The 27,549-nt window shown below is 35.7% G+C and overlaps 1 protein-coding gene across 8 annotated transcripts in view; it reads right to left on the bottom strand.

The window, feature by feature from the left end:
• Window positions 1–27,549, bottom strand: part of LOC115263279 (serine-rich adhesin for platelets) — a 552,542-nt gene that overhangs the window by 49,520 nt on the left and 475,473 nt on the right. For 7 of the 8 annotated variants that reach the window (XR_009997896.1, XM_062852797.1, XM_062852795.1 and 4 more), the window contains 3 exons: window positions 19,641–20,049; window positions 9,192–9,895; window positions 8,384–9,016 (listed from right to left, as the gene is read on the bottom strand). Coding sequence is in view for 7 of the 8 variants with exons in the window: in XM_062852797.1 (XP_062708781.1) it covers window positions 8,384–9,016; window positions 9,192–9,895; window positions 19,641–20,049 (1,746 nt within the window). In the remaining variant the exon portion in view is untranslated. The remainder of the gene's footprint in view (window positions 1–8,383; window positions 9,017–9,191; window positions 9,896–19,640; window positions 20,050–27,549) is intronic. The other variant, XM_062852800.1, reaches the window with a different exon arrangement.

The raw sequence follows: 27,549 nt of genomic DNA, 5'->3' as shown, positions 1-27,549 counted from the left end.
TTTGTTCAATTACAATTTGAGGGGTTTAAAAGCAAAAGGGGGTGTGAGTGGCTAAATCTCACTTTCAAGTGAATGAAGTGCAATGTCTTACACCCCTACAAAATGTATGGTACTTTAAAATCAACTTTCTCCGATGTATTGCAATTTTTCTAATCAACGTAATACAACGTTTTAGGTATCTTTATGTCTTAGGAATGTTGTTATATGATCAACTCAAATTCAACGAAAAGGTTGTAAGTAACTACACATTTATTCATCTATGCCCCACAATTAAAACTGGACATAGATTTTAACCTTCTGATTCCAGCATGAAAACTTATGAACGTCAGCAAGCTTTGGTTCTACTCATAGTAGATTTCATTGTTGACTTTATGATGAGTTTCTAGACAAACTCACGAAGGGACTACTGGAAGAAAAAATACCAACACCGGGCACTAAAATAAATAATAATAATAATATAAAAAGAATGTACTGTTTAGGTGTTGTACCAAAAAATCCACTATTTACGATTATCTAGAATCCAAAGATCGGCTCAGGTAATTCCAGTCTTCCAGTTGCTGTGGTAGACATCCGACCAAAATTTTCACTAGGGATTTAAAAACTTCTTCAAAATATGAAATCCATCTAATGGATTCAAACCCACGATCCCGTATTCGCAAGGCTGGAGAAATAACTCTCAGACGACCGACGTTGCGAATAAGTAGCAAACCGGTAAACAAACTACAGCTAAACACTAGCTATCGCCGGCAAATTTTGTCTTGCCTACTGCGTTTTTTGGGTTCTCAGTCTAAGCGCCCTTCGAAATGAGAGTGAAAATCGATTTTTGAAAATACCTTAATGCAGGATTACATTGGTAACTCAATTTCTTTATATGTTTTATTTAATAAACCTTCCCAGAGTCAAAACATACAGAACAAAAAAAATCCAAATCGAACGTTTGTCATGGGTTTTAACTCAGCACTTTTCTACTATTTTATCGATAATTTCTTCTGCGAATTTCTTCTGGTAAATACCTGCAGCAGTTCCGTTTGGGAATTTCTGCAGGAATTCTTCTGAATTTTCGGCAGTGATTCTTCCAAGAATTTCCTCTGGAATCGTTGGGAAATTTCTCCAAGTTTATTTTGAGAATTTTTTGGTGATTTTTTTAGAAATTTATCCAGGGTCTCGGAGATTTTACTGAAATTTTATCAGTAACTCTTAGTGGAATTTCTCCAGGATTTCATTGGAAAATTCTTCCAGAGATTATCTGCATTTCTTTTTTTCCTTCGGAAATTCATCCAGACATTATTTTGGGAATACTTTCATCGGACGTTTTTGCAAAGATTTCATTTGCAATTTATTCAGGAATATTTTGGGATTTTTATCTTGAGAATTTCTGCAAGAATTACGTTATTTCTCCACTGATTCCATTGGTAGGAATGGGAACACTCACTTACAAAGAGGTACACTCACTTCCTATTTTCCCAGCTCACGATCAGTGTATGGAGAGTTACTCTCTGCTTGAAATTCGAAGATTCAAAATGAAAATTGACAATCTATTTTTTTCATTCGTGCTTCGCCACATTCATTGTCAGCTGAATGCTTTTCTTTTTTTACCAAATGAATTTTATTGTAATCCCTCAGTTGAGAATTTTCAAAATCAACGCGAATTTCACTCATTGAAAATGAAAATTTTAAACTCTGTTGGAGAGGACTCAGAGCCTTCAAAACACCGTTAGAGTAAGGTGGCGCAAAAGTTCGACCTTAGTTGAAAATTCAATTAGGGTATCGCGCCACTTGGGCGGTGGCTTCTATATTCGTCTGTTTTCCACTATAACTCGGTCAATTTTGAACCAATTGACTTGAAATATTGTACACGGGTAGATACTATACCTATCTCACCACATTCCAAAAGTTGTGTCAATTGGTTCAAATTTGACTGAGTTATAGTGGAAAACAGACGAATATAGAAGCCACCGCCCAAGTAGCGCGATTCCCTACATATTTTCAAAAAATCGAAGCAGATAAAAATAAATAAATACCGTGTGGTGATTCTACCATCCATGAGCTAAAAATTTGTCGAACAAAGTTACGCCAAATGTCTTTTCGATTTTGAGCTACAACACTTTTTCTATGTGTGTGTCTTATTCCAACTCTAGTGTTTGTGGAAGTTCGCTACCCGTAGCCCACTATTTTGACACTTTGGTAATAGGAATACCCAAAACCAATTAATATTTGATGTTGGAACTGGAATACACTTTAAAGTTAGATCTGGATTTCACCCAAATTAGGGTTAAATTTATTACACCAAAAATTAGTACTTTCCCGCCAAATTCAGAGAAAACAACTTTGTTTTTAACTTTGATCGAATATTCTCACTAATTCCATCATATTTAGAGATAATATGGACATTTTGCAAAATTTCAAGTTTTTACCTAAAGCTGCCATATGACTCCGAACTCTTGCCCCACAATCAGAACTTTTGCCCCGCTATGTGTAAAATATGATTTCCAAATCTGTTTTGCAAAAAGTTATAAATGCTGAAGCATCTTCAAAAGATACCTAGCTACGCCCCAAAATAAAATATCGAATTCGATTTCATTACAATTCCATTCCATGCGATGGAAGGATCCTCGCATATTACAATTTTTTAATCAAAAACCAACATTTTGTTAACCCTTTTCGAAATATTGATCAATGTTTATAATTTTTGAAGTGAAATACTCTTTTTCGAAAAGGCTTCGAACAACCTTGACTCGAAATAATCTGAATTGAGCTCAAAAACTTCAAAAGAAACTCTTGCCCCACTCGAACTTTTGCCCCACTTTACTCTCTACAAACTATATCTAAACACTGCACTGCACTGTTTTGATTTTGTATGGGGCTTTGACGTTTCTTGGCCTTGTTGTTTACAAAATTTCTATAAGAGTGAAAGAGAAGGAGAGAATTTCGTGCAGTGCCCTATCGCAGGCATACTTTGTCTTGCCTACTGCGTTTTTAACTTCAAAGTCTAAGCCTTCTTCGGAATGAGTGAAAATTGGTATTTAAAAACACAGGTCGCACTCGATTACCCGGAGTCGAGTTCTGATGCTTCTCAAACATATATCTGGGGAATGGAATGCTCTTTAAAACTGAAATTTTGACATTTTGTCAAACCAACTTTGATGAGTGATCAGTCAGAATTTCAGCTTCTTACAGCATTCCGTTTGCAAGATATTATTTTCTGAAGCACCAGAGCCCGACTCCGGATAATCGAGTCCTACCTGTACCGTAAAATGGGGTAACTTTGGTATCTCAATTTTTCCATATTTGTTGCACCATCCTAGGGTGAAAACGTACAGAACAAAAAAGACAAAAATCGAACTTTTAACTCAGTATTTTTCCAACTATTTTATCGATAATTTCTCCAGGGATTCCTTGGCGAATAACTGCAGTAGTTGCATTTGGAAATTACTGCAGCAATCCTACTGGATTTTCTTCAGGGGTTTTTGAAAAATTTCCTTTGGAATCTTTGGAGAATTTCACCATATTATTCTTTTAGATTCTTTTAGTAGTTTATCCAGGGTCTCAGGAATTTTACCGACATTGCATCGGCAACTCTTTGGGGAATTTCTCCAGGGATTCATTGGAAAATGCTTCCAGAGATTATCTGATTTTTTTTGGGCATTCCTTCGGAAATTCCTCCAGACATTATTTCGGGAATCTTTTCAGAAAATCATTGGACATTCTTTCGGAGATTTCAACTGCAATTTATTAAGCGATATTTTGGGAATTTTTATTTGAGAATTTCTGTAGAGTTATTTATCCAAGGATTCCATGACCATTGGGTTTCTTATGGAGATTTCAATAGAAAATTACTTAGAGATTCTTGGAGAAATTTCTAAACGGATTCGTATTAGAATTCCTCCAGAGATTCCTTAAGAAATTCATCCAAGCATTTTATTGTCGATTCCTCCAGGTATTTAGGCAATAATTTCTCCAAGAATGTGCAGACTCATTTCTTCAAAGATTGCTTAAGGAAAGTCCACCAAGGATTCCTTAGACCTTAGATGATTCCTCAAGGAATTCCTCCAAGGATTCCTCGGAGAATTTATCAATGAATTCCTTGAAAATTTCCTCAAGAAATCCCTTTAGGATTCTTTCCAGGAGCTCCATCGTGAAATTCTTCAGGAATTCTGTGCAAAATACCACTAAAGATTTATAATGAAATTTTCTCCAGACATTTTTATAAAATCATTCAACATTTCTCGACAGATACCATTGAAAATGTTGCAAAGAATTTGTCGGGAAATTCATCTAGACAATCCTCTTTCTACTCTATAGGCAGGTTCCATCGGCAATTTCTCTAGGGATACCATCTGGAAATCATTTTGGCTTTGAGGAATTTCTCTGGGACTGCACAAAGGACTCGTTGAAGTTTTTTTTTTCAGAAATTGCATCGGAAATGAAGAATACTTGAAGAATTTACAGGCATGTACAGGGATTTCTTTGGAGATTTTTCATTATTTAGAGTTAACTTTGGAAATTTCTCAATGGATTCGTTTGAGAATCGCTCTAGAGCGTAGGTCCGCAAACTTTCTGGTGCGCGACCCCCTTTTGCCAGCAGACGTAGTTTTCGCGACCCACCATAGAAATTCCCTCGTTTATTGTCTGTTACAGTAAAATATTTTACTGTCCCTCGCGAGCTCTCGGATGAAGGCCGGTGACCCTCCTGGGGGTCACGACCCTCAGTTTGGAAAACCATGCTCTAGAGATATACATATGTAGAATTTGCATAAAGGTTAAATACACATAAATAAAATTATAAACAAATCTTCTGGAGAATCCTTGATGACTCCATCCAGGAAATCGGTCGGTAATTCAACCCGGAGTTTCATCGGATATCTATCTATCTATATATATATATAAAAATGCAGTGTCATACGTGGCACCACACATAACTTGCGAACGGAAGGTCCGATTTTGATCGTCTTAGTTTTGTTCTGTTAGTTTTCACCCAAGGAAGGTTTATGAGGCAAAAAACATAAAAAATGAGAATTTTTGAAAATCGATCTTCGATACATTTTAATCGGGGACTTCGTCTTGGCTAGAAACTTGAAACGTCAAAAAACGCAGTAGGCAAAACAAAGTTTGCCGGGTACAGCTGGTTTCTTCATATTTCCTTTCAGGAATTGCATGATGGATATTTAAGGGATTGAATAAGTAATTCACATAAAAGCTTTTTCAGATATCGCGAGTTTGCTCAGAATTTCAAGGATTTCTTGATGAATTTCTTCAGAGATTCGTTCCTCCCGAACGCTTTTCAAGTATCTCCTTAGAAAATCATAGGAAATTCATTCAGAGTTTGCACAGATTTTTTTTTCTGGTAAAACATCCAAAAAATCCTCATTAGAAAATTACTCATGAGTCATGAGATTCCATAAAGGTATCTTTCAGATATTTCATACAGATGTGTTTTTTAATCGTTGAAGAACTCTCTAGGGATTTGTTGGAGAATTCTTCCAGAGATTCGATCAGGAATTCATTCAAGATTCCATCGAAAATTTATTCTTTGGGAAATTAACTCATGGATTTTTTTGGGAAATTTTCAAAGAATGCCATCTAGAGTTTATCTAGCAATCTTTGCGTATTTAAAAAAAAAATACGGATATTCCTGTGGAGATGTTATTGGGGATTCTTCCGGGTATTACTCTGTGAAACATTTCGGAAATATCCTCGGTAATCGATCGATACTCTGTTTCTGGAATTGCTTCGGAAAACCACTGAATGCTTCTCAGGAGGTTCTTTTGAAATTTCTCAGAAATTCTCTTGAAAATTACTGCTGCGATTACACACGAGTCTTTAAAGATTTTGTTTACCTTTGTTTTCCGGAGATTCCAAAAATTAATTTGTTGTTTTGAACCTAAAGTTCTAAAAACAAAACCGGATTGAAAAATAACAGGACGAATCTATTTGAGATTTTTGATAGTCTCTGAAAATATTGAAGGCCTCCCTAAACTAAAAAAAAATCAAGATCCATCAATGGATTTCCTAAAAAAAATCCAGGAGGAATACCTGAAGAAATACCTGGAAACCCCTGATGAAGTACCTAACAAAACCTCTTGAGATATTTTTGGAAAAAAAAATCCTAGAGAAATCCTCCAATAAAAATCTTATTTTTTAAATGAATTCCTGTAGGAATCCATAGAGAAATTCCTACAGGTACGCTTGGAGGATATCCTGTTGAATTTCTGAGAAAATATAGAGAGGAATACTCGACAGAATTTCTGATGAAATCTCTGTGTAAATTTCGGCAGGAGTTTCTGAAATACAGCCTTTCCGTGTGAACCTTTATAAGAATCTGATAATAGAATAACATAATAGATTAATAAGCTTTTTGGACACTTATGAAAGATTTTTTAAATGAATTTTAGAATGGTTTTCGGCAAGGGTTCATGAAAAAAATATCGAAAAATCTGTGGAAGTTATGTTCCCAATAATCCTTGGAGAAATTTGTAAAAGAATCTCTGGAGGAAAATCTGGATATATTTTTGAATACATTCTGTGTCGAATTTATAATGAAAGCCATAGGAGATTTTCTGAAAGGATCCCTCGAAAAAAATGTGAAGAAATCCCTGCAGTCCTTGGAAGAATTTCTAAAGAAATCTTAAGAAGGTTTTCTAATAGAAATTCTTTCTAATAGAAATTCTTTAAATCTTTGGAAGATCATTTGAGAGAATGCTTAAAGGAATTTCCGAAGGATTTTTTGGAAATAAAATCCACAGAAGTCCCGAAAAAATAGGGTAAATCTTTTAAGGATTTTCTAAAGAAATCCTAGGAGGAATTTCTGCAGAAACTCATACACAACTTCCTAACTTAACTCTTTGTGAAACTCTTGAAAGAATCCCTAGTGAAATTTCTGGAGAAATTGCAAGTTACTGTGGGAATTGCCGCTGAAATCCTTGGTAGATTTTCTAATAAAAAACGCCAATGGATTCTCCAAACGAATGCCTAGAGAAATTTCTGAATAAATATTCAGAGGAATTTCTGAAGTAATCCATGAGCGAATTTCTCAAACAATCTCTGGAATTAATTGTGAAAAATCATGGAGGAATTGGTGAAGCAAATCATGCAAGATTTTGTAAAAAACATCTTTGTGACACTTCTGGAGAAACACATAAATGATTTTCTGAAATAATCTGCGACATAATGATTTGATTTGGAAAGTTTTTGGAGATCATAGTAATTAAGTTGAAAATTCAGGGTACACTCACTTTTATTTTACACCGCCCAGAATTGCAACAAAAGACGACCGAGTAGATAGTGGTACATGCCAACATTATTCGGACAAAATTCGTATATGTACAACTCGCTTTTGTTCACATGTTCATAGCCATCGCTAGAACAGAAATGGTTGAAAAAGCCGTTTCCCTTCCTTCCAAATTTTCACAGCACATTTCTTAATCCTCTTAGATAACGCCTACAAGTTATGCAATCAAGGGAACTGTGCCGCTTTAGCTTCATAGTAATAATCGCACTAATCCACCTTACACCTGGCATCCACGCACCAATGTGTGAACCCTCTGCCAAACATATCCCACCAACACTCCGACATCCGCATGAGTTTGTGCAGACGCAGAGGTATATTCGGTCAGATGTGGATACAAACGATTGCAATCATCACTTTTTCACCCTTCCCTACATTGACCAGTAACCTGACGTGGTGGCAGGCACCATTGTCGCCTAAAAATAGAACATCGCCAACGCTCACATACTGAAGATGCTTGCTAGTCCCCGGCAGATATCTCATTGGTTCCTTGTGTGAGTGTAGCTAGTCTGGCGATACTAGAGTAGCATCTACGGGCGGTCAATCAAGATCAAGCTCAAGCTCAAGTTTTTATATGTTTTCTACATTCTGATATATAATTTAAATAAAAATAAAACAAAAATATGCTTCGATTTTATGTAAAATTCGATTTTATAGACATTTTTAAAATTTAAATGTCCACTAAAACGAGGTTAACCTGTATTTACTTTGAAAAAAAAAAAAAATCAATGTAGGTATTTTGAGGCAATTCTTGGAAAATTTGGTTTTGGTTCATCAGGTAACTGTTATTGTATTTATGCGATGCCTTTTCCATACGTTCTTCCATGGGATTATTCAAAGATTTTGGTACAGACAAATACATTATCATTTCCTTTTACCTATGTGAACATCTGTCACATTGTGTGTTAAGTAATCCGATGATTGATGTAGAATGATAATATATGTTCATAAAGATAAATGGAATAGAAATACATAATATTTAACAACAAAATCTTCTTAGATCAACGTACGCATTGTTAACAAGAAAATCAAAAAGCTTCAAGAAAACATAAAAATAATCGCCACGGCATCATTAAGCGCCACATTCACACAACATACCTTGCGTAGGATCCTGCTTCCCGTTCGGTTCCGTGTGGTTTCCATTGGTCGTCACATTGTCATTGACATACCCGTTACTCTTCCGATGGTCTTCCTTCCCATTCTGCTGCTTATAACCATTCAGATGGTACCCGTTGGTATAGCCATACCCGTTGATCTCCCCGTAGTTTCCGTTCTTCTTGATATTCGGACTCTCGTTCTCATCCAACTCCTTGGGGCTGGCAACTCTGCCATTCGGCACGTTCCCATTGAGGTCCATCTTGGAGCCATTGTAGATCCCATTACTTACTCCGTTATGCTTGTTCAACAGCAAATTCCTATTATTCCTATACTCCACCGGATCGTGCCCCACGCCGTTGGAAATCGACGATCCCTTCGAGACTCCGAGATCATTGGTATTGCTAAGGTTACTATTAGTAGTGGAACTATGTTTATGATTATAGATCACAGATTGAGTTAGATTGGACACCCGCGTCGATGGAGGCTCGTACTCGTTGATCGTGGCGTGTTGGATTTGAGGCTGTTGTTGATGCTGCTGCTGCGGTGGATAGCTGCTCAGTCGTGTAGTGCGAGGCTCAAGTCCATTCCGGAGTCGCACTGGCACAGGAGCAGCCGTTTGGGTTAGAATATAACCTAGATGGAAATGAGAATGACGGATGGCACACGGAAAAAGAGCGTGCAGTTGCAAACAGGACGAATGTTAGTGACGAGATAGAAGTCAATGAGGTTCAAATCATCACACTTGCGCTGGTTAGGCGAAGCGACAATGTGCATTCTTAAATCGAAAATATGGAGGCAGTTTACTTACCGTGACCATTTGTGTCTTCCTGAGCTTTGAACTGAGTAAGTTCTTGCTGTTCTCGCATAAAACTCTTCTGTCGCTCGGCTCGTTCGCGCCTCCTTCGAAGACCTGGAGTTACGCCGGTTGTGTCTCGAGAGTCGTCATGGTAGCCACCGCCGGTGTGAACATGATCACCAGAGTTGGCCGAACTGGAGCTGTCTTCGTCTTGATTTTGCTGAGTTGGTATCTTTAAGGAACCGTACAAAGTGACTGGTGCCACCGGTGGTGGTAGCGGTGGAGGAGGTGGTGGTGGAATACTCGGAGGCAATCCAAGAAGCGCGGATGGTGGCGGCGGAGGAGGAACTGGAGGTGGCTGCATTGACGGCGCAGTGCCGGTACTGTGCCGCCGTGACTTCCGTCTATCACTGGTGTCGTTCGATCGATATCGAAGAGTTTTCCGAACGGTGTTGTCGGGGATACGGATGCCATCGGTTTCGCCGTCTTCGAACCGTAACACCGTTTCGTAAAGCTGTAGTTGATCAAGAAGATCGAGATCCGTGCCAGGGCGGGACATGTACCGTTGGATGATACCTTCCATACCCTGCTGTTCGAGGAAGTCGCTTTCGTCGTAGAACGTATCCTGGTCGCTGAGGCCCGACAGGGTTTTGTTGATGAGCGAAGTTGCATAGATGAGCAGCTCCGTATCGGCGTTTTCGTAGTCTTTTAGCAGTCTGGGAAAAGAAAAAGAGAGTGCGATTATTTTGTGATTCTCATACAGAGTCATTCACAGTCCTAAAGCCCCTAGAAATTCCTCTTGGATTTCTTGGGAATCCTCCAATAATTCCTCATAAGATTATTTGTAGAATTCCTTCCAGGATTTCGACTTAATACCTCATGGATATAAAGACTGGACTCGAAAAAAATGAGACACAAAAAATAATGTATAACTTTTGATTGCGTGCACAACAATAGGTGATTTCCCAGACAACCAATTTGCACGTATAATGAAGTTTATGTTCATGTTATACGTACCTTTATATGGTAAAGTTACATCGCATAAGATGCAGTATAAGTGCCATATGCGTACAAAAGTGGAGGCGCTATACGTGCATTGACGGAAAAATAATGACGCTATATGACTTGAAGCGATATCTTATGCGATGTACGGTATGCACTATTGCGACGTAATATAGTATCTTATGCGACTTAAAATATTCGAAATAAAAAAATCTTGTCACCTAAGTATCGAACTAATAACCTTTGAATTATCGAGCCGCACTTCACACTTAGTACCAAACACTACTTATGAAACACACTGATTAAATGTCATGACATTCTAACTCACCTCAGTGCTTGTTCGAATGCACTTGGTTTCCGTACGCTGTACGTGTTCGGCAGGCTCTTTGGAAATCAAAATGATGTAGCATGATTTCCCGCATAGTTACCACTACTCTTCTCTTGCTAGCACCACCCATTGTTAATTAAAAGGTCAACAAAACAAAAATTATGACTTTGTAACTTGTTTTGTAACCATAATGATGACTTTTCACTTTCTTTTAACTTTTTGGCACTCCAACAGCACCTCTTTCATTGTTATCACATATCACATCGCAATATGCCAACGTTAACGATTCTAGCTTATGCGAGTTTGTATGTACATTTGAACGAGTTTATTTTCACTTTTGTGCGATTTAATTTGTACACCAATGCGAGTTAAACTGACATAATTAGAAAAGCACCAAGCGAAGTCGTATAATCATCGCAGTACGCAATTATGCGAATTCAATTGACACTTTGCGAGTTCACTCGAACGCTTTTGCGAATAAGCAAAGTTCGTCGCAACAAAACATCGGAATGTCGTCTACTACGATGTAGTCATGCATTATAAAAGTTAATTTGCACTCTTATATGATTTTACCAGATACATCGCAGTAAGTTCAAAAAATAACATCATATGCGATAAAAATTGTCCCTCAGCCGTACATATATGCGATAGTGACTTAAAATAGTACTTTATACGATGTACAGTGTGCATCCTTATGCGATGCCTGGTTGTCTGGGATTTTTTTTACCAGGAATAGTACATTATGTGTAGCTCATACCATAAAAATTTCATCAAAATCGGTTAAGTGTTGGCGGAGACATCGTTGAAACAAGAGACTTATCATTTGAGAATCTTGGGTCAAACAAACACTTTAAAAAATATCACATTTTTTATCTAAAACTGTAGAGCCAAAAATACTGAACCGATTTCAATGAAAAATTTTCTGTACAAAAAGTATGTATGTAGATGTATTGTGTCAAAAATTCATTCAATTTGATTTGACCTTTAAAAAGTTATAGCCATACAGCCATTCCATAGAAAAACGATATAGTGCATCTCCGATTGTCGTGAAACTTGGTGGGCTTGTAGTTCTTCGGAAATAATTAGACCCGTATTTTTTTTATTTCGTCATTTAAGTGACCAATTTTCATATAAGAAAGTCCAAAAAATCAAGGTTTTTCAGAACTAAACATTTTCAAAAAATCGTAACTTTTGAATCATTTGACCGATTTTAAACTTCTTTTTTTTGTTTGAAAGCTATTGAATTGTAGTTTTCAGGAAAAACACGTAAAGTGGCTAAAATGTAAAGAGTACTATAAAATATGCAAATATATTAGTTTTTCCACTTTTCATGGTCTCGGGACCAAAGAGGTACCCTGCCTTTATATTTTTATCAGAAAATTCTGGAAATTTGGCGTAACATATCAAAAAATCAGAAACGAACGCAATCAAAAGTTATACATTATTTTGAGTGTCTCATATTTTTTGAGTCCAGTCTTTATTCGGAGCTCTGGGATTCCTCCATAAAAACAATCAAAAATTTCTTTTTGTACGCTCCTGGAATTCTTTAAGTGATGTCAACAAGGATACTGTAAGCAATCGATGCACTGTATTTCGCGCAATATTTATACATGGTTTTCCTCCTATTTGCTCTTGGAACTTCCTCAGAAATGTTGAATGGTATTCCTTACGATATTAAACATTCCTGTATTTCTGTATTTGTGGTTGCTAACACAATTATTTTTGTAATCATTGCTGAATAGCTCCCAAGAGTCATATGTGATTAAGTCCCATAAAACAAATAAATAATAAATTTTCTCAATGAATTTTTGCTAATTTTCCACCGTAATTTGCAGCGTAAAAACTAACACTTTTCTCAAAAAGATTCGAATATAATTTCAGATGAGAAGAGAGAAACTCTATTAAAACTGGAAGAACTCCGTGAGGAATTTTGGAGCAACACGGCAACTCTTGGAGAAATCCTTGGTAGCAATTCCAGAAGGAACTTCGACATAAATCTCAGGAGGAACTCTGGCAGTAGTCCCGCTAGGACATCTGGAAGAATATGCGAGAATTATAAGGATAATAAAGACACGAACTGTTAGAAAGAATCCAAGAAGAACTCTTTAAAAAATGTCAGAAGCAACTCCGGTAGCAAATTTGAAAGGAAATCTGGGAGAATTCTTTGGGAAACCTCCGCACACAATCCTGGGGAAGCTCCAGGAGAAATCTCAAGAGGATATATTAAAATACCTGGAAGAAAACTCGTTAGCAGATTTATTTTTTCCAGAAGGAATCTTGAGAAAAATTTCAGAAAAAAACCCTGACGGTGTTCCTGGAGATATTCTTCGAAAAAAATGTTCACATATTGTTCACAGCAGCCGCATGATGCTGGTAGAAGTAGCCGACCACGCGACTGACGAAAGGTTAATTCATTGCAGCTGTGAAATTTGGCGTCGAGAAGTCACTTAGCTAGATTCTCCTGATCCTGTTCAAGATCTATTATTTAACTATTTAACTATTATTTAAAAGACGCAATTCTGCGACTCGCCTCCTAGGCGGCGCCTATGGGTGCCAGGATTGGTGGTTTCCAGTTTGTTATGTGTATGGCCTTAAAATAGTATGAACAGTATTTTTGAACTTTAAAAAAACATTTACATCGTCTGAAGCTAGAGGCTGCACAGTCTGCACATAAGGTACACCGGGGCAAGTTGAAACGGGTGGGGCAAGATGAAACGCGAAGTTTTGAAATAGATTTCAATAAAATTTGGAAATTTATCCTTCACTAAAGGATTGCTTGAATCAAAAACTATGTGTTATGGCAATCCAATTGTTTATCATCATTAGAAAACATCATGTTAACCCGCTGTTTCATCTTGCCCCACCCGTTTCAACTTGCCCCGGTGTACCTTACACTAAACAATGGAGAACACAACCCTAGTAATATTTTTCAGGCCAATAGACTTGTAGAGGTTCTTAAAACCACCATAAAACCCAAATAAAAGGTTTCAGGTTATATGACAGTTTTAAAAACCTCCTCAAGACTAATTGGTCATCAAAATTTTACCTGGGAAATAACATGCAGTGACAAGAAAATATTTCTGGCGACAGAAAGTTTTTAGCAACGCCTTTTTGGAAATCATCAGTAACTCTTTTAGAGTCTTCAGTATTTCCTTCGGTTCTCCTTTGTTAATTTCTTTGGGATTTGTTTTTTCGATATCACGCTTGGAGTTTTTTTGATATCACGCTTGAAATTTCGTTCAGATAATCTTTCGGTACGTCCTTTAAAAATGTCCATTGGTAATTACCTTCGAAACTTCTACGGAAACCCCTTTAGGAGTCTATTTATCATTTTTTCTTAATCCTCTTACACCCAAATTATTTATTTTGATCGAATGAAACATAATTTTTCGGCATCTAAAATCGATTTAAAGATGATATTTTTTACAATTCGCGTTTTTTTGTAAATTTAGTTTTTGATTTTTCTTTTATTTAATTTTTGAACATCGCTGCACTTTTATAATTTTCTTTGAAGCCTATTTGGCATACCGATTTTTTAAGACATTGTGAGATTTTATGATTATTGTTTAAATATTTTTGTAATTGTTATTTTTTTTTCAGTTTTTGTTTTACTTCAAGGAAAATAATTTTAGAATGTATTCAACTTTCCTAAGATCTTCTACTATAATAAAATGATTGAGGAAAAAAAATAAATATGTTAACTGTTGCGATACAATACAAAAGAAAAAAACAATGACATCTTACAGTTTTTTTTTGTTTTTGTTCATATTTATTTGAACTCAAGCTAATTCTACACTATCATCTAAAAGGTGACCAGAACACATTTTTTTCAATGATTAATAATGTAAATCATCTTTAAAAGACACCAAAAACCATTTGAAGGTATGCACAACAATCCTAAATATCTGCCAAAAATATGAAAGTTTTGATTGCCCAGAAAGAAAAAAATATAAAAAAAAAATATAAAAAATATAAATGCTTAAACTATACTCCGTCTAAAAGGCGGGGTTGGGTATTAGAGGGTTAAATTTCATCGGTAAATCATTATGAAACATTTTCCGGGAGTTTCTTCGCCAATCGTTTTAATAATTTCTCAAGCAATTTCTTAATTTATTCAGAAATTCTTTTGGCATTCTTTTAATTTACCCAGCAACTCCTCCGGAAATTCCTTGCGAATTCTCTTGGTAATGCTTTTGGTAATTCTTTCGACAATTAATGTGAGAAATCTCTCAAAATTTTGTTTTAGGAAATGTTCTCGTTGATTCATTTTGCATTTTTTTCCTAGATTTTCTTCGTTAAACATTTGTTTTTTTATTTATGCAATTTGGAATTGCTTCGACAATCTCTTAAAGAAAGCATTCGGCAATTTGTTTGTGAATTCCTTCTTTAATGCCAAAATGCATTATTAAGAAATAAAATCTTTCATATTTTCAAGTGATGATTTTAGGAATTCCTGCAGCAGTTTTTTTTTAAGAAATATCATCAGTAACACCTTTGGAAATTTATCAGGCATATTGTTTGAGGACTTCTTCGATTATTCCTTTAGAAATTCCTTCGATGGTTTTTCCAACCCAATTCTTTTGAGAATTTCTCTGGCATGGTCTTTGGAAAATTGTTCGGAAATTTCTTGGCAACTTCCACAAGATATTCGATTGGGAGTTCGTTCCAAAACTCCTTTGACATATTCTTTAAGAATTTCTTCGAATATGTCTTTTTAAATATTTATGGCAATTTCCATGTAAATTTCTCCGACAACACAATTTATCCGACAATTCTTTTAGTATTTTTTCAGGAATTTCTTCGAGTTTTTATTCGAAAATCCTTTTGAAAATTTATTTCTAATCTCATTCAGCAATTCCATTTTTAATGTTTACGGCTATTTTTTTGATGTCACGATGAACATCAGCAAGTCTAATAAATTTTCTAAAAAAAACCGTAGAGAATGTACCGGAAAAAAATTGCTGTAAATTTTCTGAATTAATGGCCTAGGGAATTTACAGGGGAATTATCGTTAAAGCAGTCTTTGATATTTTCGAAGAAAATTCAAAAGGAATTACTAGAAGATTTTCGAAAAAACATCAAAGAAGTTTCGAAGAGAAGTGCTAAACACCGAGCTAATTCACAAAGGGATTTTCAAGAAATTTTTGTTAAAAAAACAAAAGAATTTTCAAAAAAAAATCGCATATATAAAAAAAAATGCCAGACGAAACAATGCCAACATTTTAATACAACAAAACTCCCAATAAATAACTGAAATAATCTCGATAAAATTGCTTTAGAATTTTGCAAAGACAGTTGCCGAAAGAATTTCAAATTAATTGCCGTTCAAATTTTTGAACAAATTTTCAAAAAATAATAGATTAAAATCCAATGGAACCACAGAAAGAATTCTCAAAGAAAATAATGCAGACTTTCTTTGGAATTTCCGAAAATGTTTCATAATATGTACCCCAAAGGAATTTACGCACAATTTGAAATGTCACTAGTTAAGCACTAGTTTAAAGAAATTCCTAAAGCGATTATCAAAGGAATTCCCAGAAAAATTTCCACAGGAATAGCCGAATCAATTCCCAAATGTATTGTAGGAAATAAAATTTAATGGACTACAGACCAGAGAAAACACCAAACAAAATCCCAAAAAATATCAAGAAATTCATGATGGTTAAAATAATTGCTTAAACTATTTCTAAACAAGTGCTACTTATATATTATATATGGACATCCTCACCATCAAAAAGATCAAAGATACATATACAGTAAAACCTCCATGAGTCGATATTGAAGGGACCATCGACTCATGGAAATATCGAGTAGTGGAACAGAAATCCTTTTGGAGGCATGTTGGAGGGACCATCATAGTAACCCAGAAATTATTTTTCCGTATGTAAAAATTAACCTCCGTGAGTCGATATCGAGTCAAGGAACATCGACTCATGGAGGTTCGACTGTATCATGTTTCGTAAACATATCAGCAATAAATATATTCTTTCATTCAGTAGAACTAGATGGTTATCGTGAATTATCGAAACTTTCAATCGAATAAAACATTTCTGAATACGCAGGATAGCAAGCATATTATGAAGATTTGATAGTTACAGGTACTCTTCGATATGGGGCTGTCCATAAACCACGTGGTCTTTTTTTTTGAGACTTTTCAACCCCCCCCCCCCCCCCCCCGCGTGGTCATTAGTCCATACAAATTTTTTTATTTGTCCTTACAAAATGGTCATTGGCTGAACCCCCCCCCCCCCCCCTAATGACCACGTGGTTTATGGACAGCCCCTATAACGTACAAATAAATGTTCTCTTTGTACGTTATATCGAAGTTAACGTTATATCGAAGCAGAAAAAAAATAATATTTTTCATGCTAATGTTGATTAGTCCGACGTGAAATTAACCCCAGAAATGATTTCGGTGAAATTCACAAAACCGTTAATAGAAACAATAGTTTTCACGAAAAAGTCTTCGTTTTTTGTGCTTCGATATAACGCACACTACAGTTTTTCCCAATTTGCGCTAATTCTGAGTAACAAGTCTAATACTGCAACAAAACATTGATTTGAGTGATTTCGTAGTTTATCTGGGGTTTTTCATGAAAAAAAAAACAAAAAAAAAATCAATGTCGTACGTTATATCTAAGCAAAATGAACGTCGAATTCGCAATATCAAGGGTACGTTATATCGAAGATTATCTGTACTGATTTCCAAAATTGTTTCAAAAAAAATTTAATTGCACACGTAATTGTTTTCAGTGGTTCAGTTACAGGGGGTTACGTATAAAAGGCTGAAACACGAAAGGCTGAAATAACAAAAGGCTGAATTACGAAAGGCTGAAAATGTCAAAAGGCTGAAATAACATGAGGCTGAAATCATGATTCGACTAGTTTTCAAACGGCGAGCCTAAAGGCAGTCATGCGAGCCTAAAAGCAACACTAACATCACAGACAAACAGACATAACACTCTACATAATTACCTATTCATATCGTACACTGTTATAATGATCTTTATGAAAAATTGCTAGTTGGCCGACCAATCAGCCCTGACACTTGCATCATTTTGCTTGAGTTTGACATTTGACGCACACTACCGCTCATTGGTTGATGGTTCATTGGACGAACATGCTTCCGTTACTATGTTTGAAATCGGAAAGCGTTGGGACTGTTTTTGCGCGCTAAAGTATGCATTATTGATCGCCTACATAACTATGACAGTATTTCTCCAAAGAATAGCATATATTTAAAAGAAGGAAACATCTCTAATCACATTGCTGGCAGCTGTAATGGCAACCAATCTCCATAACAGCATGACTCGAAAGAATAGCTTATGCTCAAAGAAGGAAAAATCTCCTATTGAAATACTATTAGTCATTTTTTGTGTTAGTTGGTATGCATCATTAGCCTCTTCACTAAGCACATTCTCTGACTAGGACTCATGTATGTAGCCGATCTGGTTAGCGAACGGATAGTCTAGTCATGCTGAGGGTGACGGGTTCGATTCTCCCTCGGGCCAGAAACTTTTTGTAATGGAAAATTCCTTGACAACCGCGGGCATAAAGTATCTTCCTGTCTGTCACACGATATACAAATGCAAAGTGGTCATTGGCAGAGGAGGCTCTCTCAATTAATAACTGTTGAAATGCGTATAGAAGCTGAAAGCAGGCTTTGTCTCAGTTGGGATGTTACGCCAGAAAAAAGAAGAAGAAGAAGTACTATAACTCATTTCCTGCATTTTTGCAATTTCAGCCTTTTGAGCATTCAGCCTTTTGAAATTCAGCCTTATGTTAGCATCCCGTTACAGGTGTTACGTTCCTCTAATATCAAATTTACTTACAATCTTCAGTGGCAGTAATACAACGAATAAAGCAGTAAACCATGGTGGATTTATTTGTCATAGCTTAGCTTAATTGCATACATAATAAAATACACAAGATTAAGTCCGCAATTTTCTAAATATGTACTCTAAGCGGTAATTGTGACAGCCATGTCGGCGTTCTGTGGAGTTTCTCCCTAATTTCGATTCTTTTCAGTCACACAACTCATTGAAGCAAAATATACAGGGGGTGGCCAAAATGTTTGGGATAGGCAACTTTTATTCTCTTACAATAAAGTACAACTTGCTGTAACTTTTCATAGATTGCATTAAAAAATCTCAAATTTTGACTGTTTGTTAAATCATTATATGTGCAGCTTTTTGCTCGTTAGAACCGTTCTCGTAAAACACTATTTTTTAGACAATTAATTTTTGAACTTTCATATCTCGGAAACCAGTGTACCGAAATGAATGAAGTTTTGTGGTAACTGTTGTAAAAATTGTTTCGAAATAGGGGAACTTACGTATTTTCGGCAGTTTTGTTCTCTTCGTCATGGGGGGTTTTTCGAGACCTGTTGGTCTGAGATTTGGCCTTGAATCCTTCCCAACCAAACTGAGTTATATGCCCAAATCTCAGGCAATTCGGCCCACAAAAACCCCATATGACGAAGATAACAAACCTGCCGATAATACCCTTCGTAACCCTAGATTCAAAAAGTGCCAATTTATCATAACTTTTTTGAACGTCCAAAAAGTGGATATGTTTTAAAGACTTGCGATTCATCAATATATTGTTGATAAACGTTCATAATTTCATTCATTTTGGTTCACTGGTTTCCGAGATATGAAAGTTCAAACATTAGTTGTCTAAAAAATAGTGTTTTACGAGAACGGTTCTAGCTTCGCTAAAGATTAACCAATAGAGTTCAAATGTGTACCTACCAATGTTGCACATATAATGAGTTAACAAACAGTCAAAATTTGAGATTTTGCACTCTATGAAAAACTACAGCATGTTAAACTTTTTTGTGAGAGAAGAAAAAGTTGCCTATCCCATACATTTTGGCCACCACCTATAGATGCTTAGTATCAATACTTCACATTACCCATTATGCTTTTGGTTGAAACGCGAACTAACCTGGGGTGCAAAAATTGAGTTTTTACCCACTTTTGTGTGTAGCAAATCGATTTGGATAAGTGCATATTGTAGCTCTTGATTAGCTGAAAGATGCCTGCTGCTAAAAATCGGTTCAAATTTACTTCGCATCTGTAATATCACATGTCGCGCGACTTTGATAAAAAGACCAAACAACAACTCACCTCATTATATTATTCCAGGGCACTACTCCCCGCGCTGTGTCCACGAAGCGAATCCCGCTGACCATCAGGTAGCAGTTCCCTTCGCAATACTCCACGAAAACCAACAGCAGCTTCAATGCCGTCTTCACCACCAGCCGATACTTGGACGCAATCAGCGAGTACAGCCACTGGATCGTAGGCGAATGTTTCATCACCCCATTCATACCGTCCACATACAGCATCACCTGTCCCAGCGCCCGCAGGATGTAGTTTTGGTAGTTCTGATCCGCTTCGTTGCCGATTTGCACCAGGCAATTGAGCCCCCCGAGTGCCACGAAGCCATGCACCAGGTCCTTGTCTTCCTGGAAGATCTGCTTAAGGGAAAACAGTGCCCTCCGCAGTTCACGTCCCTCGGAGGATAGAAGTTTTTCTGTTTGGGAGATAAGAGAGAGAAAATAAAGAGGGTTTAGTTAGCTTAGGGTTGTAATCGGGGTTGTTGATCTAGTCCACGAGAAAGGGTATTTAATTGTTTAATGGCCATTTATGAGAGAGAGATATGTATAACCCAATCCTAAAGACTGCTAATACGACCCGTTTTGCTCTGGGGGTTTTTTTTTTCATTATATCCCGATAAGAAAAAATATCAATCATTATTATTATTTCTGAATTAAATCAAGTTAAATATTTGTAAATTTGTTGCAACATTAGCATGAAATCAATTAAAACTATTTGAAGGTTAGTGTTTTGGCGTTAAAAGTAAATATATGTAGTTGGTGTGACCGCAGCTGGATTCCAAAGATCTTATGCCGGGAGTTTTTTGTTCGGCACGAAGAGTATACAGTGAGCATGTGCGCGATTAGATTCGGAAGCTTTTCAAATGCGAAGATTTATCGATTCTGGCGCAAAAAAAAGATTACGATTATTTTTAGCGTAGATGCATTATAAATGTTTGTTTATAATGCAAAATCATCGCCAAAGGTGTACTCAACAACGCAGTGTGAAATATTCGCCAGCACACGGTCTGTTTTCACATCTGTGGGCCCACGCAAGAAAAATCCACGCAACTAATTTTCACGCAGAAGTCTAAAAAGGTGGATTCTCAGCAATATAATTCTGCACTTATGATATGCATAACACAACATACTAACACAGTGGCGTAGCAAATGGGGTGCGGTGGGTGCGGTCCGCACCGGGCCCATAAATTCAGGCAGCCTCGAAATCAGAGAAGATGTCTAATGCTAGGGTAAATGTACCAATAGTGGTGCTATTAGTAGCTGCTTGTACTAAAATAATTGAATCAAATTGATAATACCACAAAATAAAAAGTCTGAAAACGTTAATCGGTAGTTTTTCACATAAATTTGCTAGAAAAATTGTAAAAACCATTGTTTATTTCAGTTTTTGCTAATAAATCACTTGCACCAACTATAGGTACACGGTTCCTATTATGGAGGTAAAATTTAACAATGGTTCCTATAGTGGCGCATCCCATTGAATTCTTATGGGACCCACCACTATAAGAACACTACCACCACTATAGGTGCAAAGGAGCAAAAAAATTAAGGAAAATAATTATTTAAAATAGGGTTTTCGGCAAATCCTGAATACAAAACTGAATTAATGTTATTAATTAGGTATGATGCATCTATTAAAAATGCCATTTGCAAGCTTTTTGGTCGAAATAGTGCTAAATTGCTACTACCACCACTATTGGTACTACCTCCACTAAGGGAGCTTTTACCCCCCAAGCAACACACATGTTATATAAGAGTTACGACAGCGCAAGTTTTGGTTGTATAGAAATTAATTCGATGTTATTTCAACATTGTGTTAGAATTACGTAAAATAAACTTCTATACAACCAAAACTTGCGCTGTCGTAACTGTTATATAACATGTGTGTTGCTTGGGCCTAGTATGAATAAAGTTCTTTTAATAGCAAAAGTTTCTCATAAGTATGAGTTCAATACTTGCAGATCTGCTGATAGGTATATAAGGGCCCTTCGCGATTATCAAGAGTTTTTGGAATGGGGCATACGGGTGGCTTATTTGGAGTCCTATTATTAACAATTGTTAATGTGCACACTTTATTCAAGTAGTTAAGTTAGTTTAGTTTTAATCTGTTCCATGAGTTCCCAAAATACAAGAAAAAATGTGCTAGAAATCAAATTTGAATCTCCAGTAGCGATATGAAAGTAAAATTCATTGGCAATATGAAAACGTCCCTGATATCCTTGCCACATGACCTAACACAGCTGTTGACTTAGCTAAAGGTAGCAGCTGAATATCAGGGGCCCCATCTGGAACACATGTCACGTCAAAACCGTAACAGCAATAGTTTGTCGATTATTTTTGCTCCCGTATAAAAAATGCAAGTGCAATCAACATATTACAACTATTTCATCAAGTATTTTTTTCCATGTTACTTGAAGGGTTTCTGCAGGAATTCCTTCGGGCAACGTAAATACTTACCTTGCCTTCGGGGATATCTTTTACGATTTATCTAGCAGTTCCTTCAAAAACTTCTATAGAATTTCCTGTAAGATTAACTTCAGTTTTTTTTTTCAGGGATTGCTTCTGAAATTATATCAAGTATTGATTTAGGAATGCTTACAATGATTCTCCTTCAGGAACTCCTCCAAGCATTTTTAGAAATTTTTCAAGAAATCCTTCAAAAATTACTTCAAGGACTTTTTTCTTTTGGGCACTTCTTCAAGCATTCGTTCAGGAATACAACTTTGGATTCTTTCATAAAGTCCTTAAGGAATCCTTCAGATGAACCTTAAGGAACTTCTCCAAGGATTCCTTAAGAGGTTTCTCCAAGAAGGAATCTTTCAAGAGTTCCATATGGAAAATATCTTTCAAAAATATCTGAGATCAGGCTTGAAACCATATCTGAATGGATCCTTGAGAGATTTTCTGAAGGAATTTCCGAAAGAATCCTTGTTAAAATGCTTGCAGGAATTTGTGGAGGAGTTTCTAGATTTTTTTTTTAAATGGAGATGAATTCCAGGATGTGTTCGAAAAAAAAACGTTGGGTTGATTATGGAGGTATCTTTGATAACATCCTCGAAGGATTACTGCAGTACTATGAAGCAGTAGTAAGAGTACTCTGAGGATTTACTCAAAGGATTCCTGAAAAAATTTTGAAAGCAAAGAGATATTTGAAAAAAAAAAAAAACAATGGTTAAATCACTAATTTTTTTCTCAAAGAAATCAATGGCGAATATTCAAAATTGTTTGGAACAAATAAAAAAAAAATCTTTGAAAGAATTCCTATATAGGAGTTTCTAAAGGAGACCTTGGGGAAATTTCTTTAGAAATCACTGAAGAAATTCCTGCATGAATCCTTTGCGGACGAATATGTTCATCTTTGCAGGGTTATATGACAGAAAACTTCGAGACTTCCTTTAACGAATCTTCATAATGTGGCCTGTAACAATTCTTGAAGAAAAATATTTAATCTTCACTGGACTTTCTTAAAGGATTCTTGAACGAACTGTGACAGAGGACATGAAAAAATCGCCTATAGAATCCTTGTACGATTCTCTACAGCAATTTTTGGAGGAATTCCTGAAGAAATCACTGCAGGTATAACAAAAAAATTACCTGAACAAATTCGTAAGAAAACCTTGAAATACCTTTAAGAAAAACCGTTTGGGGTATTGCAACAGGAACTCTGGTAGAAATTTCTAAAAAAGAAATCTTGAAAGAATTCCTTAAGGATTCCTCTGGGAAATTGCTAAAGTGATTATATGGGAAGCCCCAAAGGAATCGCTCGTGGAAATCTTTAAAAACTTTTTATGGAATTCTTGAGGAAAGAAATTCCTTCAGAAACGCTTGGAGGAGTTCCCGAAGCAATCGCTATAGCAACTTTCGAAGGAAATCTTGGAGAAATTTGTAAAAAAGTTCGTGAAGTTTTTCCTAGGTAAATCGTAAAGGATATCCAAAAAAGAGTTTTTGGAGTTCCTTACTTGAAATAAAAGCTTCATGAAATCGTAAGAAACATTTTTAGAAGTTTCGTGAAGGGTATCCGGATGAAACGGATGTTATCGCTTGAAAAATATTTAAAGATGTAAATAAAAAAGTTCTTAATTGAAACCTTGGCAGAATACCTAGACAAAGAATTCATTGGAAAAATCCCAGTTAAATTTTTTGGACGAATTTCTGTGAGTGTAATTGAAGAAATACTGACACCTTTTTATAAGGATTTCTGCAGTATTTAATCGGAAGTTTCTTTTGGATCTTCTGCAGTAATTATTTTGAAAATCCGTGCAGCAGTTTGTTAAGGAATATTAAATAAAATTGGAAATACCTTCAGTAATTACACTGAAAATTTCCTTCTGAAATTCCTTTGGGAATTCCTCAAGTTTTTTCTGGATTAATTCTGTATTTTTTTTTCAGAAAATATCTTTGGCAATTATTTTGGAAACTGTCTATGTCTCAGCTATTGTATTGCAAATTGAGTTCGCTATTCCTTTTGTAAAATTTATTAAGTTTTTTTTATCTCCGTTAGAGGTCTCATTGAAAATTTCTGCTGCAATTCATTTCAAAAATTGTCAAGCGAATCCTTTGAAAACTGTTTTAATCAATTGTCAGCAATGCTTCAGAAATAGCTTTGCAAACTACTTCAGATTTTTATTTCTACAGAAATTTCTTCTGTATCTTTTCGCTGGTTTTCTTTTTTTGACAATTTGTTTGAAAAATCCTCTGGTAATTACTTCGGCAATAACTACAACACACTTCTGGAAACTTCTTTGCAAATTCCTACAGGAATTAATTAGTTAATTCATTTGGCATATGCTTTGAAAATTCATTAGGCGTATTTCCTGTGAGATACCTGAGTTTTCGTTAAATTCTTTGGAAATCCTTGCATTTTTTATTGGATTTGATCTGAAAATTCCTATAAGATTTTTGAGATTTTCTTGATCATTTTTTTTTTTTTGAAAACTACTTCAGTATAGATAATTTGTAGTTTTATTCGGTAACTCTTTAAGAAATCTCCCAGCAATAATATTCGAAATTGATTTAGGTTATTATTTTTGAAAATGTCTACCGCACCTTATACGGAATTTCAGCAATTTCATTGCAAGTTTCACCGGCAGTCCCTTTGCTACCTGACCAGTGCTGAAAATGTCATTTCGACATATCTCACATAAGTCACGAAAAAATTGCTCTTTTTAGAATATTTAAAGTAAATGAATATCATGGGCATTTTTCGAAGGTAGCCCGTGACACTTATCTTAAATATTCGAAAAAGATCGGGTTTTCCGTGACTTTCTTGCAAAGCTGATCAATCCGCACAAGTTTTTCATATACCATGTTCTCAGGTTGAGCTTCTAAAACGAGCTGGATTTGTCGAAATGACATTTTCAGCACTGTACCTGACAATTACTTTTGTGATTCAATAGTTCATTAAGAAATTCATTCGACATGTACTTTGAAAATTCCTTAGTCAAATCTTTAAGTGAAAACTTTTTTAAAACTTCTCCGTTAATTCCTCACAATTCTTTATTGGTAACTCCTCTGAATATTTCTTTTGATAATTCTTTACGGAATTCTGTCTGTTTCGTTGAAGTTCTATGCGATAAACTCTTGCGAATTTACAATGGAACCGCCGATGAAAATTTCAAAAGAATTACCAAAGGATTTTTCCAGAAAAGTTCACATACAATGACCTAAAAAAATCACAAAGCAATTACTTAAAATGTTTTAGGAAATTTCAATAGAATTTCGTGAAGGAATTTTTAAAGGAGTAGTTCCTGAATCCTTGAATGGCTTATTGGAGGAATTTCTTCAGCATTCCAAGCAAAAACACTCAAAGCATCTTCTGGAGGAAGTCCTATAGAATATCTTGGAGGAACTTGTGTAAGAATCTTCGGATACATCTGGCAGGAGTAATTATAAAAATGCATAAAAAAAAATCCTTGCATGAAAGAATTCTCGAACGATTAGTTGTACAACATTATTTGTTAAATACCTGGAAGACAGGTTAAGAATGAATGAATGAAATCAATTTGGGGGATTCTAATAGAATACTTCTATGCATTCTGAACGAATCAATCGCAAGAGAATTCATTGGATAAACTACTGAAGAAATCTTTTGAAAAATTCCCGAAGAAAGTTCGGGAGGAATTTCTTGAGGCCTCTTCGAAGGAATTCTTAAGACCATCCTAAAGCGATCCCTGGAGGAATCCCAAAAGAAATCCTTGGAGAAATTATTAAATAAATAAAACAAGAATCCTTGGAGAAATTATTAAATAAATTAAACAAGGAAAGCTTTATCCGATCCTTGAAGAAATTCTGAAAATATTATGATAGTTGTGAAGAAATTTTCTTAAAGAAATATTTAAGAAATCCTTGGAATTCTTTAAGCCATTCCTGGAGTATTCTCGATGATATTGTCTATGAAATCTTAGTATTTATCACTTAAAGGATGCTTCTAGGCTCTTCCCAAAAAAAGTGGTGAAACAATATTAGGAGAGATCCTTGGAGAAACTCAGATGGAACTGTTTGATCCGATAAGATAGGGATCCTTTACCATTTGAGCATATTTGCTCCAAAGGAATGAAGCGCTTCTTATTTTATTTGTTGTTTTTGTAGTTTTGTTAGAAATGAGCACAAATGCTAACAAAAATTGCGTAATCAGTGGGTGCCATGATCGCTTTGTTTTTGAATAGGTTGAATTTGGGATCGTAAGATGACTTAGGGTATATTAAAAAAACACTACACCGTCTTCAACCAGAGGTTGTACAGACTGAACAAGCACTAACATATGACAACGGACAACACACATAACACCCAGTGGCCCAGTGGAGAACTTTCCGTTTGACGAAAAGTTTTCCCCGACTGGAGCGGGAATCTAACCCACACTGCGAGGCTTACGAAACGTCTAGATGACTGACGCCTCTAGCCGCACGGCCACGAAGCCCATATTGACCTTACCAGGAATTCTCAGAGTATTTTTGGAGGAATTTCTGGAGAAATTTTTGGAGGAATTTCTAGAGGAATCAACACTAAATTCTGCTGCAATTCTTGACTGGGATGTTTAATGGAAACATAGAATGATTTTGCAAAAGGTTTCTCGATTTTTTTACAAAAGGCTTATCAAAAATCGCAATAAAACTTTTAGAAAGGTTCCCAGAAGAATGCTAGCAAAAAAATCCTAAAGGAATCCTTGAGAAAGCTTCTAGTGTTGGTGTTGGAGCAATTCCAGAAAGATTTTTCAAAAAAATTCTACAAAGCACCTTTAGAAGTTCTTCTGATAATGTTCTTAACTTCTGTGGAAAAATTATCAAAGGAATATTTGGAGGATCTCCTGAAAGAAATCATGGAGGAATGTTTGAAGAAATTCTAGTAAGACTTCTCTTCCTTTGGTGGAATTCCGATATAATTTCTTGGAAGGATATCTGGTTCGAAAAAATTCATTGGAGAACTTTCTTGTAGTATTTTTCTGGAACTTCTTAAGAATTCTATGGATGATCTTTTAGATGGATCCTCAGAGATGTTAACGATAATATCCCTGGTGAACTTCTTGAACAAATTGTTCGAAAAATACTCCATGATACTTGGTCTTTTGAAGTACTCTGAGATCTTTTGAAGTACTTTTGAAAATATTCTTGGAGACAACACTATAAGAATTCCTGAAGGAGTGCGTAGAGAAATACTGCATGACATCCTTGCTTTAACCACTTAAAAGATTCTTGAAGAGAAATTATTTTTCCAGAAAGATTTTTTTAGGATAAAAGATAAAGCTAGTTGAATTCCTGAAAAATTATTTGGTGCAATTCCCAAATAAATTGTAAAAAATGGCATAATTCTTTAAAAAAATCTTACACTCATTGATGGAAACTCCGGGATGTATCTTAGCAGAAATCCCCGATGAAATTCATAAAGGAATGCAGAAAATAATGTTCACGCCAATGCTGAGT

Source organism: Aedes albopictus, chromosome 2 (genome assembly GCF_035046485.1).
Source record: "Aedes albopictus strain Foshan chromosome 2, AalbF5, whole genome shotgun sequence".
Taxonomy (NCBI): Eukaryota; Metazoa; Arthropoda; class Insecta; order Diptera; family Culicidae; genus Aedes; species Aedes albopictus.
The sequence above is the reverse complement of the archived record's forward strand: the minus strand, read 5'-3'. Positions and strand labels throughout refer to the sequence as shown.